The sequence below is a fragment of the Pongo pygmaeus genome, chromosome 4 (assembly GCF_028885625.2).
Source record: "Pongo pygmaeus isolate AG05252 chromosome 4, NHGRI_mPonPyg2-v2.0_pri, whole genome shotgun sequence".
NCBI classification, from domain to species: Eukaryota; Metazoa; Chordata; class Mammalia; order Primates; family Hominidae; genus Pongo; species Pongo pygmaeus.
The window spans coordinates 143,538,410-143,556,572 of record NC_072377.2 but is presented as its reverse complement, the minus strand read 5'-3'; the positions used below and the strand labels follow the sequence as shown (position 1 = coordinate 143,556,572).

General features: G+C 42.0%; 1 protein-coding gene across 4 annotated transcripts in view; it reads left to right on the top strand.

Annotated features, from left to right (window-relative positions):
• SIL1 (SIL1 nucleotide exchange factor) overlaps window positions 1-18,163 on the top strand; it is a 234,978-nt gene that overhangs the window by 156,057 nt on the left and 60,758 nt on the right. For all 4 annotated transcript variants that reach the window (XM_054488874.2, XM_054488875.2, XM_063665528.1 and 1 more), the window contains 2 exons: window positions 4,768-4,959; window positions 10,442-10,563. In XM_054488874.2, the coding sequence (XP_054344849.1) occupies window positions 4,768-4,959; window positions 10,442-10,563 (314 nt within the window). The remainder of the gene's footprint in view (window positions 1-4,767; window positions 4,960-10,441; window positions 10,564-18,163) is intronic.

The window sequence follows — 18,163 nt, the reverse complement described above, 5'->3', positions numbered from 1 at the left end:
TTGGGTGAAAGATGATGATGGAGTTAAATCAAAGAAGACTTAATTAAATGGAGTGACATACTGTGTCCATGGATTGAAACATTCAACATAGTAAAAATGTTAACTCTCTCTAAATGTATAAGTTTAGTGCAATTCCTATTAAAATCTCAGCAAGATTTTTTTGTAGATGAGCTTATTCTAAAGTTTGTATGGAAAATTGAAGGAACTAGAATAGCTAGAATTTTAGAAAGAAGAATAAGTGGAAGAAAACACACCACCTGATTTTAAGGCTTACTCTATAGCTATAGTAATGAAGACAATGTGGTATTGGTGGAGAGAAAGAATCATAGATCAATGGAACAGAGTAGAGAACCCAGAAATAGACCCACACTAATACACCTGACTGATTTTTGACGGGTGCAAAAGTAGTTCAATGGAAGACAAATAGTCTTTTCAGCAAATAGTGGGCATCCATAAGCAAAAAATGAGCTGTCACCTAAACCTCATACCTTAAAAAAAAAATTAGTTCAAAGTAGATCATAGATTTAAATGTAAAATGTGAAACTAAAAAGAAAAAAAAACTTTTAGAATGAAACATAGAACATCTTTGGGAACTAGGACCAGGTAAAGAGTTCTTATAACATGGCACCAAATGTAAGATTTATAAAAGAAAAAATTGATAAATTGGACTTCACCAAAATTAAAAAGTTTTGTTTTGTCAAATACCCTGTTAAGATGATCAGAAGATAAACTACTGTAAGGAAATATTTGCATATCATATACCAGCAGTCCTCATTTTATGTTATGTGGAATTGTAAAAATGTGCACACTGAAACTATGCAAAACAATCTTAACATAATCAAGGGAAAAATTATGATTGTTCCATGATCCTTGAAATGTTTTGCCAGACATTAAAACAACTACGTTGCTATTGGTTATAAGTATATATAGAAATGAAAAAGCAATACTAATATTTCTTCAGCACACTGTAATTTAAAACATTAGAAACATTTAGAATTATGCTGGGCACAATGGCTCACACCTGCAATCCTAGCACTTTGGGAGGATCACTTGATTCTAGGAGTTTGAGACTAGCCTGGGCAACATAGCCCAGAAATGGTCTATGTTTTCTACAAAAAATAGTTTTTTTCTATCCAAAAAAAAAAAAAAAATTCTTTTTTTTTCTTTCTTGCTTTTTTTTTTTGACAGGGTCTCTGTCGCCCAGGCTGGAGTGCAGTGGCAGGATTACAGCTCAAGTGATCCTCCCACCTCAGCCTCCTGGGTAGCTGGGACTACAGGTGTGTGCCACCATGCCACACCAAAAAATACATTTTTTTTTTTTTTGAGACAGAGTCTTGCTCTGTCGCCCACACGGGAGTACAGTGGTATGATCTTGGCTCACTGCAGCCTCCACCTCCCAGGTTCAAGTGATTCTCCTGCCCCAGCCTCCCAAGTTACAGGCATGTGTCACCATGCCTGGTCATTTTTGTAATTTTAATAGAAAAGGGGTTTCATCTTCTCTCTAGTTTCACCTTCTCTAGTTGGCCAGGCTGGTTTTGAACTCCTGGCCTCAGGTGATCCGCCTGCCTCGACCTTCCAAAGAGCTGAGATTACAGGCATGAGCCACTGTGCCTGGCCAAAAAATTCAAATAATTTTTGTGTTTTTTGTAGACACGGGGTTTTACCATGTTGCCCAGACTGGTCTCGAACTCCTGGCTCAAGCGATCCACCCACCTCAGCTTCCCAAAGTGCTGAGATTATAATCTGATTATAATCTAATCTCATTAGAAAGAAGTATGATAATTAGCCAAGAGAGAAAAGATGCTTGCTCTGTGTCACAATTTTTTTGGAGTCAGGGTCTTGCTCTGTTGCTCAGGTTGAAGTGGTACCATCACAGCTCACTGCAGTCTCACCCTCCTGGACTCAAGTGATCCTCCCACCTCAGCCTGAGTAGTTACGACTATGGGCACACGTCACCATGCCTGGCTAAAATTTTTAGTTTTTACAGAAAACTAAAAAATTGGCTGGGTATGGTGGCCCACATCTGTAATCTCAGCACTTTGGGAGGCTGAGGTGGGTGGATCACTTGAGCCAGGAGTTCGAGACCAGCCTGGGCAACATGGCGAAACCCCGTGTCTACAAAAAACTAAAAATTTTAGCCAGGCATGGTGACATGTGCCCGTAGTCCTAACTACTCAGGCTGGGGTGGAAGGATCACTTGAGTCCAGGAGGGTGAGACTGCAGTGAGCTGTGATTGTACCACTGCACTTCAACCTGAGCAATAGAGCGAGACCCTGACTCCAAAAAAATTATGACATAGAGCAAGCATCTTTTCTCTCTTGGCTAATTACCATATTTCTTTCTAAGTATGGATGAGCCTCCAACATTTCACCCTTCGTACTTTCAATGTTGTGAAATTTCTCAGAGAGTTCCTATAATGTGAAGTTTTTTGCCAGTGTCATTTCATCCTTTTTATCACTTTCCTAATTTGTGTCTGTAAGTTTGCCTTTGCTGAGTTCCTCTGTCTGCACATCTAAAGCTTATCAACAGTGGCAGTGTTAACATTCCCACAGTCGGCCATTTCTTCTATAACTCCATGTACATTCAATTCAAATTTCATTGCCAAGTTTACCGCCTTTCATTTATTTGCTGCACTTTCATCTTTGCTGGCCAGTTCTCTTTTTTAAAAAATAGAATTTAAAAAATGTAAATACAGACGGAATCTCACTATATTGCCCAGACTGGTCTGGAACTCCTGAGCTCAAGTTCTCCGCTTGCCTTGGCCTCCCAAAGTTCTGAGATTACAGGCATGAGCCACTGTGTATATAACATTTTTTAAATGCCAGAATTATAAAGATGGAGAACAAATTAGTGACAACCAGGGCACAGGGATGTAAGAGAATAGAATGAGAGGATAAAGTATAACTGTAAAGGAGTAGTACACAGTAGATTATGTGATCGTGGTGGGACAGTTCTCTAGCATGATTGTTCTGGTAGTTACGCAAGTCTACATCTCAGGTAAAATTACATAGAATGATACACATACACACATACATGTAAGTGACTATATGTAAACACTGGTGAAATCCGAACAAGGTGTTTAGTCTAGTTAACAGTATGGTACCTGTGTCCTTTTCTTGATTTTGACATTTTAATATCCTTATGTAAAATGTTAACACTGAGGGAAGCTGGACGAAGGGTACATGACACTCTCTGTACTATTTTTGTTATTTCTTGGGAATTTATAATTATTTCAAAGTAAAAGTGTTTTTTTGTTTTGTTTTGAGATGGAGTCTCGCTCTGTCGCTCAGGCTGGAGTGCAGTGGCACGATCTCTGCTCACTGCAACCTCTGCCTTCTGGGTTCAAGCGATTCTCCTGCCTCAGCCTCCCGAGTAGCTGGGACTACAGGCGTGAGCCACCATGCCCGGCTAGTTTTTGTATTTTTAGTAGAGATGGGGTTTCACCATATTGGTCAGGCTGGTCTTGAACTCCTGACCTCGTGATCTGCCTGCCTTGGCCTACCAAAGTGGTGGGATTACAGGTGTAAGCCACTGTGCCCGGCCAAAAAGTTTTTTTTTTTTAAGGCCTTCTTGAGAGCCAGGCACACATCGTTTTTGTGAGACAGATGTCACTAGTTTCTTATTGTGCTCACTTGCTTATCATCTCACAGCTCTAGAAAGTGATTCAGCCTTCCCAGACCTCTTTGCTTGGCTTTGGCAGCCATCCAGAGACCTCTAGCTGGGTGCAGGGAGAGCATCTCATGTTATTTTAGCCCAGAGAATCAGGATGTGGCGCCCCATGGATGTGATTGCTCTGCTAGGAGCTTGGTCTTTTTTAAGAGAGGCTGATTCATTTCTCTGGTTGGTGTTTCTATGGAGTGCTTGTAACTGGGGAGAAAAACCCATAGGTAATAGATGAGCAATTTGGAGCTGACAGCTGTTCATCGTCCGGCTTTTTATAAATATCTGTGCCTTTTAATTTTTCTTGGAAGACAGATACATAAACCACTGTGACTTTTCAGACTCTCTTTATAGGCACTATCTTCTCAAATTGGGAAGAAAACAGTGTCACATGTATAAAATATTTAATTAAAGTCTTTTATTCACCTCTAATGTAACTTCATTTTAAAAGTTTTTATATGTAAGTGGGGTGGGGAAGGATTCAGAGAAAATTGTTTGAGATTTGAGTATAGTACATATAGTAATTTAGCCATTTCAAACAGTTGAACAAATTGTACACCTGTGGTTAGATTGACAGTAATGACAGTGATTTAATTTTCATCAGCAAATTGCTCCTGCTGTGACAGCTCTTACCTATAGTTTTCTATGTCCAAGTTTCCCTAAAATGTTGTTGGGTTGGGTAGGGCAAGGCCAAGATAGTCTATGATTGTGAAAAGTGGAGAAGCAAGGTGTGGGTTATTCTACCTTAGGTCTCAGCTGTTTCGTGTGCGGTTTGAGATTGAAGATGAACTTGCATTACTTCCCCTTAACTCAGTGGTTGTGACAAGAAGCCTTTCTATTCTTCCTGAACATTGGAAATCGGACTTGAATAAGCGAACCTTGGAACATCTTGAGTGTGTTTTTAGAGCAGAGGCCTATATAGGTAGACTTTGAGGGCTCTCTTCTCTGGGCATCTTAGAAAGTATTAGTATTTTTGATAGTGTAGATTAGAGAAGACTGTGAGTCTTGGAGCAGCAGTTTTTTGAGGATGGGCATCCATGGTAGACCACAGACATCTTGAGGAGATGTCTCCAACCAATTTAATCATCTCTTTGCTGCTCTCCTTAGGCAAGGCAGGCTGAGGTAAAGCGGCTCTTCCGCCCCATTGAGGAACTGAAGAAAGACTTTGATGAGCTGAATGTTGTCATTGAGACTGACATGCAGATCATGGTACGGCTGATCAACAAGTTCAATAGTTCCAGCTCCAGTTTGGAAGAGAAGATTGCTGCGCTCTTTGATCTTGAATATTATGTCCATCAGGTACTGTATTTCTTCGTCCGTAAGTCAGACTTTTAACAGCTCCAAAAATAAATCCCCCTTCCCTAAGCCCTAAGAAAATAGCATCAACAGCTTTACTTCTCTTCCAGAGCACAGACTATTTTTAATCTAGGCTTATTATCTTTTGTAGTAAGATACAGTCTTAGAGGCCAGAACCAACCTCTTTTTCTTTTTTTGTCTGAGTCAGTCTCACTTGGTCGCCCATGGCGCGATCTCGGCTCACTGCAACCTCCACCTCCTGGGTTCAAGCTGTTCTCCTGCCTCAGCCTTCTGAGCAACAGGGATTACAGGTGTGCACCACCATGCCCAGCTAATTTTTTGTATTTTTGATAGAGATAGGGTTTCACTATGTTGGCCAGGCTGGTCTTGAACTCCTAACCTCAAGTGATCCACCCACCTTGTCCTCCCAAAGTGCTGGGATTACAGGCATGAGCCACCATGCCTGGCCAGCCAACCTCTTTTTCATGTGGAATGTTACCTTCTTTAGTACCTCTGAGGGTACCGCAGAGATAAAATAGACATAGTCCTTGTTATGCAGCTTATAGCCTGGAAGAGGAGGTAATTGAATAATGAACAATTGAACAAATTAATTAAATAATGAGATAATTTAAGATTGTAATGAGGGCTCCAGAGGGTGATGTAAGAATATGTAACTGGAGAACTTAGAGCCTAATCATGGACAATAAGGGAGGCTTCTCAGAGGATGTGACATTTAGGCCAAGCGTTACAGGATGATTGGGGTTGGCTGGGTGAAGAGGGAGGACTAAAACAGGGGATGGCAAACTACTGCCCATAGGTCAAATCTGGCCCAACACCTCCTTTCGTAAATAAAATTTTGTTGGGGCACAGCGACCCCTATTTGTTCATGCATTGTTTATTGCTGTTTTTATGCCACAATGGCAGAATTGAGTAGTTGTGACAGAGACCATATGGCTCACAAAGTCAAAAATATTTACTACCAGGCCCTTTAGAAAAAGTTTGCCAATCCTTAGATTAGAGCATTCTAGCTAGAGGAAAGAACATGTGCAAAGATTCTAGGGCAGGGAAGAGCTTGGTGAGATTGAGGGCCTGGAAAAGATTGGAGTGACTGGAGCACAGTGGCCTGGAGAGGAGCATAGATGAAGTGGGAAGGTTCGGGGGCTGGAGAGGTGAGGTTGGAGATATCATGCTCTTTATGATTTTAGCCTTGATCTAGTGGTTCCTAAGAACCACTAGAGAGTTTGAAGCAGGGAAGTAACTGATCAGACTTATAATAACTAATATTTGTTGAGTGTTATCACATACCAGGCACTGCTTCAGGTGCTCTGTACGCATTAATTCATTGACTTCCATGGCTGCCCTGTGAGTAGGTACCACTATCAATCCCATTTTATAACCGAGGAAAATGAGGCACAGAGAGATTATGTAATTGCTCAAGATCATCCAGCCTAGTGAGTGGTAGAGCTGGAATTTGCAGCAAGGTCTGTCTGACCCTAAACTCTGTGCTCTAAAACTTTTGGCCACTCTGTTTCTCAAAGGCAACTGGTACCTTTTGAATTTTTAAGCTCAAAAGGTGGAGCTAACAAGGAGCCAATAAAAGCCATTGATTTATTCTATAAATAAATCAAGTGTCTACTAACTCCCAGGCACTGTTCCAGGCACTTGAGATACATCTATGAGCAAAATTAGGGCTTAACCTTCTAGCAGAAGCAGATAGACAAACATAAGAAAGAAGTAATTATAAGTAATATGTTTGTAGGTGATAAATATTGTAGAAAAATAAAAACTACAGTGAGATAGGAACTGGCAGCATTGAGAAGGGGCATCTCTGGCTGGAGGAACAGCAAGTGCAGAAGCCCAGTGGTGGGAACATGCCTAGTGTGTTTGAATCAGCTGGAGCTGAAAGCGGGCAGGGGAGGAGTAGATAGAGATCAGAGAGATAATGGGAGGAAGAGTATAGAGGGCCTGTGGGCCATGGAAAAAAGTGAACTTGGATATTATTGAAGGATATTGAGCAGAAGAATGACATGATCTGACTTACTTTTAAAAGGATTCCTCCAGCTACTGTGTTGAGAATTAGACTGCAGGTGGGGGGCTTCATAGAAGCAGAGACCAGATAGGAGGCTATTGCAGTAATCCAGACTAGGGAAAACAGTGGCCCAGGAGGCTGTGTCATCATAATCAAAGGCTTGTTTGAGATCCTTGTCAAGACATAGATCCTCAATGTCCTCCCATGCACGACGGTGCCCTTGTTCTCTATAAACTGGGCTAAAAGACATGCTTTCTTCCTTTAGGATTTTGCCAGCGTCTGTGGTGAAAGAGGATGAGTATGCACTGTATCCATAGGAATTATGGGGCAGCCTCTTCATCTTCTTTCTCTGCTCATAACTCTTTCTCAGGCCTCAAATAGCAGGACTCTGATCCTCTTAGAGAAAAAAATGAACCTCGGTTCTCTTTCCCCTTTCTAGTCTTACTCTCCAGGGTAAAAACCAAAAACTCCAACAGCTTTTCCATTAGAGATATTTAAAGGATTAAGGATACAAGGGGTTATTTGCCAACTCAGTCCTCCTTTGATGTTGACAGCTTCTATTTTTTCTCATCTTAACATATTTAGATGAATCTTTAGGTATCAGGTCACCATGGGCTCTTGCACATGAAACACCGAAATGACCGGAGAGCTTATCATACCTGGAAGGGCGTGAGTCCACAGGAGGCTTGGGCTAGCACTGCCCCAACAAAGTTCTTTGTTTTCCCTTGTAGGCTCTTTGTCACTTGGCAGTGTCGTCCCTAAGGTGACATCCCCATTCTGCTTTCACAGGCCACCTCACCAGACCCATCCTGAGGTCATCCCAAAATCAGTCCCTGGCAGAAGCCAAATTTGTCTGTTGGCAGAGAAATGTTCTGGATATTTTGACTGAAAGGGCTGGTGCATCAGGCTGCCATGCAGCAATGTTAAGCTGTGATTTCACTGCGGGATTAAGTAGGACACAACTCGGCCCGAGTCCTAATTGTGATGGGGGCTTGGGGCGATGTAGTACTAGTTTTAAGGAAGATGGCGCTTTCCTAGCCAGGAACTTCCCCAGTCCATTCTCATTCCAGACTCACTGAATGGTGGTTTGAAGAGCTGTAGGCTCCAAGGACCCAAACCAGGTCTGCCAGGCTTCCTCACAGCCATATTTGAATTATTAAACGGATATGTGAAAAGCAAAACCTTGTGTGTGGAAAACAGATGGTGAGTTATTTATGAGGAGCAGACTCCGTCTGCCCCATCTACCTGGGGCAGTACATTTGCCTTCTCCCAAATGTCTCCTCAGCTATGTGCCACCATTTCTCCCCTTCGCTGTTTCCCGTTCTCTCATTGTCTTGTCAGTGCCCTGCTTCTTTCCTTTCCTCCAGAGTGTTGGCATAGTTCCCTCCTGCACTCCCTCCTCTTCCTCTCTGCCTGTCCCACCCCACCCCAAAGGCAGCCTGAGAACAGTTTTGGCCCCAGACCCAGATGGGGAGCTGTGGACCTGGGCTATGGTCATGGTTTCTCCTGTATGTCACCAGGGAGGGCCCAGCTTTTGATGTGCATTGGGCAGAATGAATCGTTTCTTCCTCACTGTTAGTGAAATAAATCATGAGAAAACATCCCGAAAAGGCTGAAGTGCTTATATAAATGTCAGCATTTCTATCATGCTGAATTATCATTGTAGTAATAATAGATAAACTGACTCTAGAACAGAAGGTCCATGACTCTGGGCTGTGTTGCTTTGGAGCTGACCGAGTGGCAGCTGCTCTGCTAGGAACTCATACCAGCTTTGATAAGTGGCCATTCCAGGCATGGTATGACAGGATTCTGAGCCACAGTTTTGTATCCAGAAAACCCAGAGGAAGGACAACCAAAGAACAGGTAGTGAATTATTATATTGTAAAATTAGAGCATGTGGGGAAGGAAGGAAGGTGCTTATGTCAGCAAAGCACCTAGCCCTGAGTCTCCCTAGTTAGCTGGGCTGTGGCTCAACCAGTTATTCCTCTTCATAAGAACAGTTTGGGGCAGAAAAATGTCCATGGCCTGGGGCCACATGGCAGAGCAGACTTCATGCTTACTTCACAACCTGGTTTAGCCATTACTTCATGTCTGTGGTACCAGAGACCCATTCATTTTGTTGGCACAGATACCCCAGATTGCCTTTTTATTCACACTGGAGCTTTATTTCAGGAACATTCTTTTCTGATCCAATTCATACTCATTAATGCAACAGTTATTCATTGAACACCTAACCATATGCTCAGCACCATCCTAGTCCCTGGAGCTACAAGCATGGACAGACAGACAAAACCCCTGCTTTCATGGAGATTCCATCCAAATGTGTATGAATATGATCTTTCAAGTGGCAACAACGGGCTAGGCCACCACAAAACACTAGCACAGTCAAATACCAATCCTCACACTTGATTTCTCTGTCAGAGTCCTCTCCTAGTTCAGAGAAGCAAGGACGCGGTTGGGGAGGGGCCCTGTGGAATCTGGAGGAGAAAGATGGGTAGCAGCCACAGTTGTTGGGCTTCAGCTTCCTGAGTTTTCCTCATGATTGATAGAGTGGGATTAGCATATGGGCAAGATGCAGCCTTTGTGGCAACAAAGATATATTTGAGGGAGATTGTAGCAGGTACATGTAGAAAACAGGATCCAGTGACCTTTCTGAGGAAAGCGAGTTGTCTTTTTCCAGGGTATTAATAAACCGTGGGTAATGAGAGCCCCTATAGAGTAAAAGAGAGAATCTGGACTTGGGGATTTGGAGTTTAAATGATAGCCTAGACCAATGCTGTTGAATAGAACTTTATGTAATGATAGAAATGTTCTGCACTGTCTGATACATAGCCACTAGCCAGTAGCACAGGCTTAGACAGAAACCTTTGGGAGAGCGATTTTCTTGCATATTTTATCATGAATGTCTTCAGATGCAGTCAACCTGAGATGCAAGAGAAAGGTACTATTGTTATTCCCCACCCAGCACTCTTACAGCAACCCCCTCCCAACAACAGAGCTCCTTTTAGAGTCCTAGCTTCTAATTTAAAATCAGCTTAAAAAATCTGCCTCCACTGTCCCTATTGGGATTGGACATCAACAGGAAGCATGGCACCATTTAGTGGTGCTGATGACGCCAGATTCTTTGTGTTAACAGCTTGTACATTAGGAGTAAGCTTTGTGACTCATTACGATATTAGAATTTTCCAGGACATGTTTGGCATAAGCAATAGCTAGGTGTCATTTCCGCTGATTCCCACACAGGTGCTCATCAATCGTGTTAGGTGAATTAGGAGTTCTCAAATTTAAGAGTATTAAAAAATTGGTTTTTACAAACCTTTTCTTAGTCAAAAAGGCCATTATAGCTTTTTCCATGGCTTTTTAATTTGTTTTTGGATAGTCACCAAAAGAAAGGCTCTAAGAACAGCTTTCCTTTCCCTGATGGTTATGCTGTACTGAGCAGTGGCTCTGTTGCAGATGGACAATGCGCAGGACCTGCTTTCCTTTGGTGGTCTTCAAGTGGTGATCAATGGGCTGAACAGCACAGAGCCCCTCGTGAAGGAGTATGCTGCGTTTGTGCTGGGGGCTGCCTTTTCCAGGTGAGCAGTATAATGGACGTCCCATTGGCCAGAATTGCTTGGCCTGATCTGCTTGGAAGAAGGGTACACTTGAATGTGCCTGTTTCTACTGACATTTCAGTGTCATCTCAATGAAACTAGAGTAAAATTTGATTCTGCCCTTATTCCAAGTAGATGGGAATTTTTACCCATGTTGTCACCATCTGTGACTCTCTGTTCCCCCATCTTATGTGTATGGACATTTAATAACACATCTTAGGTCACATTCTCTGTTTTATTCAAAGCTTGTAAAAAGTTAGACCAACTATAAATAGTAGAGAGGGAGGGGAATAAACAAGAGTAGATCTTTTGGCAGTAAAGCTACATCTAGTGATGAATAAATGATGAGCCTGACCAAGGGGGTGCTTTCAGGAAGGAATGTGTCTTGCCCTAGTTGTCTGGAACCAATGTACATGCTGTCAGGTTATCGCACTCCCTAGCTTGGGAATTGTTGAGAATTTCAGTTAGTCTGGCTTGTGATGGAAGACTGATAAGGCAATAGGAGCGGGGAGGTAGCATCTCGAAAGAGTAGATGCCAAAAGATATGTAGGCACCACATCATTCTACACCGCCTGCAAAGGTCAAGATGTCTGCATGCTGCAGTTGGTCCATTGGAGCTACTGTTCCTCCCATTTCTGAAAATCTGCTCTTAGGACCATTTGTGCCTTTAAAACAGGAACAAATATTCTGATTCTTGCTGCAAGGGCATGGGTGGAAGCTGTTAGATGCTTAGATGCAGGTCACGATGTTACAGGAGAAAAGCTATTCTGAACATATTTACCATTATAGGCTTTGTTTCGAGAAGATTTCCTTTGTGCTTTATCTGTGCTTGTTTTTTAAATCAGAATCTCAGTCTGATGCTCTCTCACTCTGAAAGGAATTCAGCATATTTTCTTAGTAAGTTGAAGGGCAGAGCTGGGAAAGCTGGAGGAGTTGTTCCATGAGGAGAGGCACTGCCGGCCTTTGTTTCCGTTATCACCACTCTGCCTGGATCTTCAAGCCCTGGCTCCCTGTGTTGGTGGTGTTGACAGTCAAGGCTCTGGCCTCCAGGGCAACTCCACCTCCCTTAGTCTCACCTCTCAGAGCCAAAGTCTCCCAGGAAGCCCAGGGAAATCTCCTCCTGTGCAGCCACTGGAAAGATGGAAAATCTGCATATTTGACGTCAGTATCTGCGGTTTCAGTCATGAGGAAGTCCAGGAAATTCAGGGTCTTAGCCTTATAAGGCTTTAGAGGCTTGAGAACTTACTAAAGCTCACTTTTTACTTCTCAGGCCAGAAAGGAACTAAATCCAACATTATTAACCTATCTCCAGACCCTTTTTGGAAATCTTTGCCTTACTCCCGAGTACTTTTATTCTACTTTTAATATGAACAAATTATCCTATACGTCCCTTGCCATTGCTTCTGGAAATACATTTCTTGGGGGAAACTGTGTAGCATTTTCATGTCACATCCTAGTTAAAGGGGACTAATTAAGTGACTTGAGAAACATGCGTTGGGCCTGCTTTGCGGACCTGTAACTCACCCAGGGGCTGTGCCAAAGTGTGGTGTTATTAAGACTTTTCTGTGATTGTATTAGCTTAAGACCATGTTAACATTTATGCAGCTTCAACTAAAATTTAAATAGAGATAAATATAAAATATTGCAATTTAGTGTTTTGGTGGCAAGCAAACTGCTGTATTCAAAATGTTCTAGCTGGGTTTTTGATGGCTTACTGGAGGGCTGTTACCGTGACAGCATGGTATGGCGCCAGAGCTTTTGGAAGCCAACAGCAGGCTCCCAAACACCATGAAAATGTCAATGTTTTCTGCAAAGAGGAACTTGATGCAAGGTAAGGATATTTCTACACGGAGAGGTAGGTTTCAGTACTCTAGTCTGATATTCATCATTTACTCTTCATGTCTTAAGTATTGGCTCTGCACCTCTCTAACCGCTTCTAGTATACAGGTGTGTATACACCTGCCACACATGTGCACAAATACACAAAACAGTGATGGGATGAGCTTGCTCTTTATCAAGAGGGTGTTCAGGGGATAGTGAGCACTCTGGAATCATGGAGTCCCAGCGCTGGGGATAGTATCTAGAAGATATTCTTTCTCGTTTTCTGCTGATGGGCATGAATACTGCTCAGTCAGTCCAGATGTTTGGGTATTTAGGAGGATTAGGCAGACCACTGGACCTAGAGTCAATCTAGTTTCAAGTTTAGTTTCTACCATTTCCTATCTGTGTGCCCTGGACAACCTTTCTAAGCCTCACCTTTTTCTTTCGTTAACAGGGAACAATAATAGGTGTTCTCTGCATTTCATAAAGTTGAGTGAGTATCAAATAATATACAATGACCTGTGAAAATGGTTGTAAAGCACCTGTCAATGACAAGGTGGTATCAATATCATCCCCCTCATCAGGATGTGTCCTTTATACTATGAGTTTCTGCTATAGTAATTCTTATTTCTTTTCTTTCTGCAATAAAAACCTTTATCCTCCTCATTTTCTCTTCTGTTCAGATGCTTATATTCTACCATGTATCTCTTGGTGCTACTCTTTTTTTTTTTTTTTTTTTTTTTTGAGTCAGGGTCTCATTGTTTCACTCAGGCTGGAGTACAGTGGCCCGATCTCGGTTCACTGCAACCTCCGCCTCCTGGGCTCAGGTGATCCTTCCACCTCAGCCACCTCTGTAGCTGGGACTACAGGTACGCGGCACCACACCTGGCTAATTTTTATAATTTTTGTAGAGACAAGGTTTCACCATGTTGTCCAGGCCAGTCTCCCGGGCTCAAGTAATCTGTCCATGTTGGCCTCCCAAAGTGCTGGGCTTACAGGCATGAGCCACTGCGTCTGGTCTCTCGTTGCTAATCCTGCTGCTTCGTTGAGGGCATTTATTTGCCTGCTTGGGTTAATTGCTTAATAAGGTTTTGATATACATTTGTGTGAATAAAGAGTTCTATTTCCTGGTGTTAAACATGAAGCAGTTATTCCAAGATCAAGAAGAGAGAGTACATGTAAATGTAATTGACATGACTACTAAATGTTACATGGCCACTGAAATAAAGTTTATTTCAATATTATTCACAGTTATATATGGGTCACACATGTTCATTTTCCTGTTTTTGCCCACATATAAGGCAGGTCAAGCTCTTACATAAAAAGATATGCAGGGGTAGGGGTACTGATGCTTTTAGTAGCTTCGTCTTTTAATAGTTTTTCTTTTGTCTCAAACCTGCTTTCTCCTTCTTCAAGTAAATACTTTCATTGGCCTTTCTGCGACCTGATTTAATCTCATGATGGCACTTGTGTGTGTCTGTCTGCAGTCTGACGTGGAGTTCCAGACAAGTCATTTGTGTTTCTGTATAAGGGGAGTCTCAAAAAGGCTTTGTGAATTTCAGAGGCCAGGCAGCCTTCTGTAATCTGGTTTTGGTTCTTAGCAAACTGGCCGCCTGCTTTTGTTTTCCTCTTAGCTCCCTATGTATCTCCTTCACCTCATAACTGTCAGGAGTTAAACTATCAAGTAACTAGTATGCCTGCCCCATGTAACACTGACTTTGCTGTTCTCATGCCCCTGCCTCAGTCACCTTTGGAGTCCTGTATCCTTCTTTAATAACCCATGTTCTCATCTGCACATGTATGAATTACTATGCAATGACATGAGCTTATAAGCATTCATGTTTGCAGTACTTTTGAACTTTCCACAGTTTGCAGGATGTCATGGAACTGAACCTAGTACAAAAAAGGATGTACATGTGCCATTAGTCATGGTGAGATTATGTACTCTTACAATGGATCCCCAGAACAGGATTCTGTTCTTCCCCCTTTGTCCTTGGCATCATCCTTGGAACCTCCTTGGCAGATTTTGGGTTATATATATCCCTTTATAAAATGAACTTGTCCCCCTCTCCCACCCTTGTCCCCTCTCACCTCATGCTTTGTTGGCTCTCTTAATTTCCTCAGTTGTGCTCTTCCTGCTGAGGGTTTACCAATTAATTTTAACTCTTTGGACCTGGGTGCAATGGCTTACGCCCATAATCCCAGCACTTTGGGAGGCCACGGCAGGTGGATTGCTTGAGCCAGGGTTTAAGACCAACCTGGGCAACATGGTGAAACCCTGTCTCTACAAAAAATACAAAAATTAGCTGGGCATGGTAGCATGTGCCTGTGGTCCCAGCTGTGCTACTCGGGAGGCTGAGGTGGGAGGATTGCTTGAACTTGGAAAGTCAAGGCTGCAGTGAGCCATGATCATACCATTGCACTCCAGCCTAGGTGACAGAGTGAGGCCCTGTCAGGGGGAAAAAAAAAAAAAAAAAGAATAGACAGAAAGGAATACAAATGAGTGCACATGAGCATTAAATTAATGTACTTGAAACTACTATTACTACAATCTGGTTTCTGTCCATACCATCCCTGAAATTTTTCAAGAGTACTTTGTCATCATTGGCATCTTTGTGGTAGTCAAACTGTTGGCTGCCACTTTCCTTAGGGAACTTTACCTCTTGGCTGCCATGTCATTATAGTCCTTTGGTTTGGAGATGACTGTAATTAATCACTCACTCCCCTTTTCCTTTTTTGACAACATCATCATCTTACTATCTTCTATCAATAATTGTAGCTATTCACAAAGATTCCTCCAGCCTTGTCCTCCTTCTCTCTTTTCATTTTCTCCCATAATGGTACTATCTATTCCTGTGGTTTCGAATCCAACCTCACTGTGGATGACTCTAGTGTCTACATTTAAGTCCAGCCTTTCTCCTGTGGTCTTCTACATTTCTACCACACTGTCTCATTGCACCTCAAACTCAAGAAAGTGGAACTCATTATTGTTTCACAAACTAGATTTTTCCTCCCACATTCTCTTTTTATCTGTTCTTGGCATTGTGATTATTGTAGTTCTCCAAGCTTGAAACTTTTGAGTGATATTTGAGTCTACTTCCTTCTTCACTTTCTCATTAACTTGGTGAACAAGTCCTGTGGATTTTAATTTCTACTATTGTTGTCTACTAGACAATCATTCCCCATTTTTCTGGTTTTTAAGGTTATTTTTTAGAGATGCGGTCTCATTGTGTTGCCCAGGCTGGAGTGCAGGGGCTCTTCACAGGTGTGATCATAGCGTACTACAGCTTGAACTCCTGGGCTCAAGCAGTCTTCTTGCCCCAGCTTTCTGAGTGGCTGGGATTACAGGTGTGCATCACTGTGCCTGGCCTCCCCCTTTTTCATCTACTAAGGAACCTCGATAATGTGAGGGCAGCAACATGTTCAGGCAGAAGATTCTTTTCCCCAGTTCTAGGAAATGAGCTATGAATGGTCTAAAGCAAGCATGGAAATACCATTCTCTATGGATGTATATTAGTTTAGAGATGGCCATGTGGCCCAGTTCTGACCAATGAGACATAAAGAGATGTTTGCTTGGAAGCCTCTGGGAAGGATTTTGTTCTTATAATAAGATAGTAAGGAGACCCTACCCACTTCTTCCTGCCTTGACTGCAGCTGTCTTGGAGCTGCAGCAGCTGTCTTGGACCAGTGAGGTGAGAAGCACAAGAACAAAAAGCCAACATGCTGAGGAGGATAATAGAGCGGAAAGACAGGAGGAGGAAACTGGGTTATTTATGATGTAGTTTAGCCACTTTCATGATTTTGGAACCATCTACTTCCAGATTTTTCTTATGAGAGGTAATGAAATGTCTTTGTTTTTTAAGATCAGTGTTAATCATGATTCCATTACTTGCAACTGAACATATATTCATATTGATATGAATTCATTTGGATATTTCCAAAATCCCTCTCAGATCTTTTAAATGAAAAAAAAAAATCCTCTTGGTCTTCATAGCATTCATCTCAATTTGCAGTTATATATTCGGTTGGTTACCTGTTTACTGTTAATCTCCCTTATTAGATAGTACTTAGGGGATAAGATCCCTTTTCTATCTTTATCCTGCTGTCTCTCTAATATATAGCATAGGACCTAGTATTGGGTGGATGCTTAGGAAATAATTGTTGAATGAATACATGAAAAACAAAGGAATACATTGATACCTTGGACATGAATTGTTTTTCAGAGAACGTTGGAGGCTGAGTGGACAGTGCTGTTTTTATTATTAATGATGTAATCATGGATGATTCAGATACCGCACCTTGACCCTTTAAAATCTAAGGCCATGGAAATGAGTGTATAGCCCCACTGGCTGAAGGCCCAGAAAATAGAAGGTTGGAGATTGGGATGAGGTCATACACTGGAGATGCCAATGTTTGAATAAAAGTTCAAATGTGACCCCTAGGACTTGTCTGACCTCTTGTCTCTAGTAGCTCATTTTTCTACACTCTTATAGTGACAGGAGAGGTGCTCAAGCCTTTTGCATCTGATAAACTGATTAGCATATTAACTGAGATTGGTCTAGGAAATTGGATAGTCATAGCTCTCTTAAGCTACATTCAAAGTCTCATTACTTTTTTCAAATGGCAAATAATGACAAATGGAAAATGACCTCTGACTCTGACCAGCTATCCTGAGTACTGCAGAAACTAAGCCTTCATTCTGGGGAGGGAGGCACCACTTTGCTTAATGAACTTGTCCCTTTAGCATTTCGCTTGAATTTGTCTTTGCGATGTACCTCTGCCTTCTCCACATCCTCTATGTGGCTGTCTTCAGATTTTTTCACTAATATCCCCTTCTTAATTTCTTCCCTACATAACCCTCAGCACACAAAGTTCTTTGTTTTATCGTCATCTTTATTAGCATTTGTTGTTGGCCTCCTAAACTGACTCTTTTTTTTTTTTTTTTTTTTGAGACGAAGTTTCACTCTTGTTGCCCAGGCTTGAGTGCAATGACGCGATCTTGGCTCACTGCAGCTTCTGCCTCCTGGGTTCAAGTAATTTTCCTGCCTCAGCCTCCTGAGTAGCTGGGTTACAGGTGTGTGCCACCACACCCGGCTAATTTTGTATTTTTAGTAGAGATGGGGTTTCTCCATGTTGGTCAGGCTGGTCTCGAACTCCCAACCTCAGGTGATCCACCTGCCTCGGCCTCCCAGAGTGCTGGGAAAACTGACTCTTTAATACATCTACTTCTCTGTTGTAAGCCAGTTCTTTCATCTATCTCCCCAACAAGACTGAAGGCTTCTTGAGCATGGGAACTGGTATTCAATTCTGTGGTGCTCACAGCACCTTATAGAGGGTAAGTTTCACGTGGATGCTTTGAACATAAATGGTCTAACACAAAAATTGAAGTCACCAAAAATTGGTGGGAGAAAGAAAGCCACCAAGAGCAAGGAGGCTTTAAAATTTTTCTGTGCTTCGAGTTTGTTTGATTTTTCTTCCAGTGAGTATGTATTATTTTTGTAATTAACATTTAAATAGTGAGTGATGAAACAAAGCAAAACAGCACTGGGAGACTTCTCAGTCTATCAAATGGCACGTTTCCCAAGAAACTCTCTTAGTTCAAATACCTGAAGATGTTGTATTAAATACTTAAACATTTCTTTAAATGCTTAATTCAGCCAACAAGAAACTGTAGAGCCACTGCTCTGTGTAACTGCAGGCGAATTTAATAATGTCATATTCTTTATGTGGTAGCCCTGTAAGAAAGTGAGAGAAATTCTAA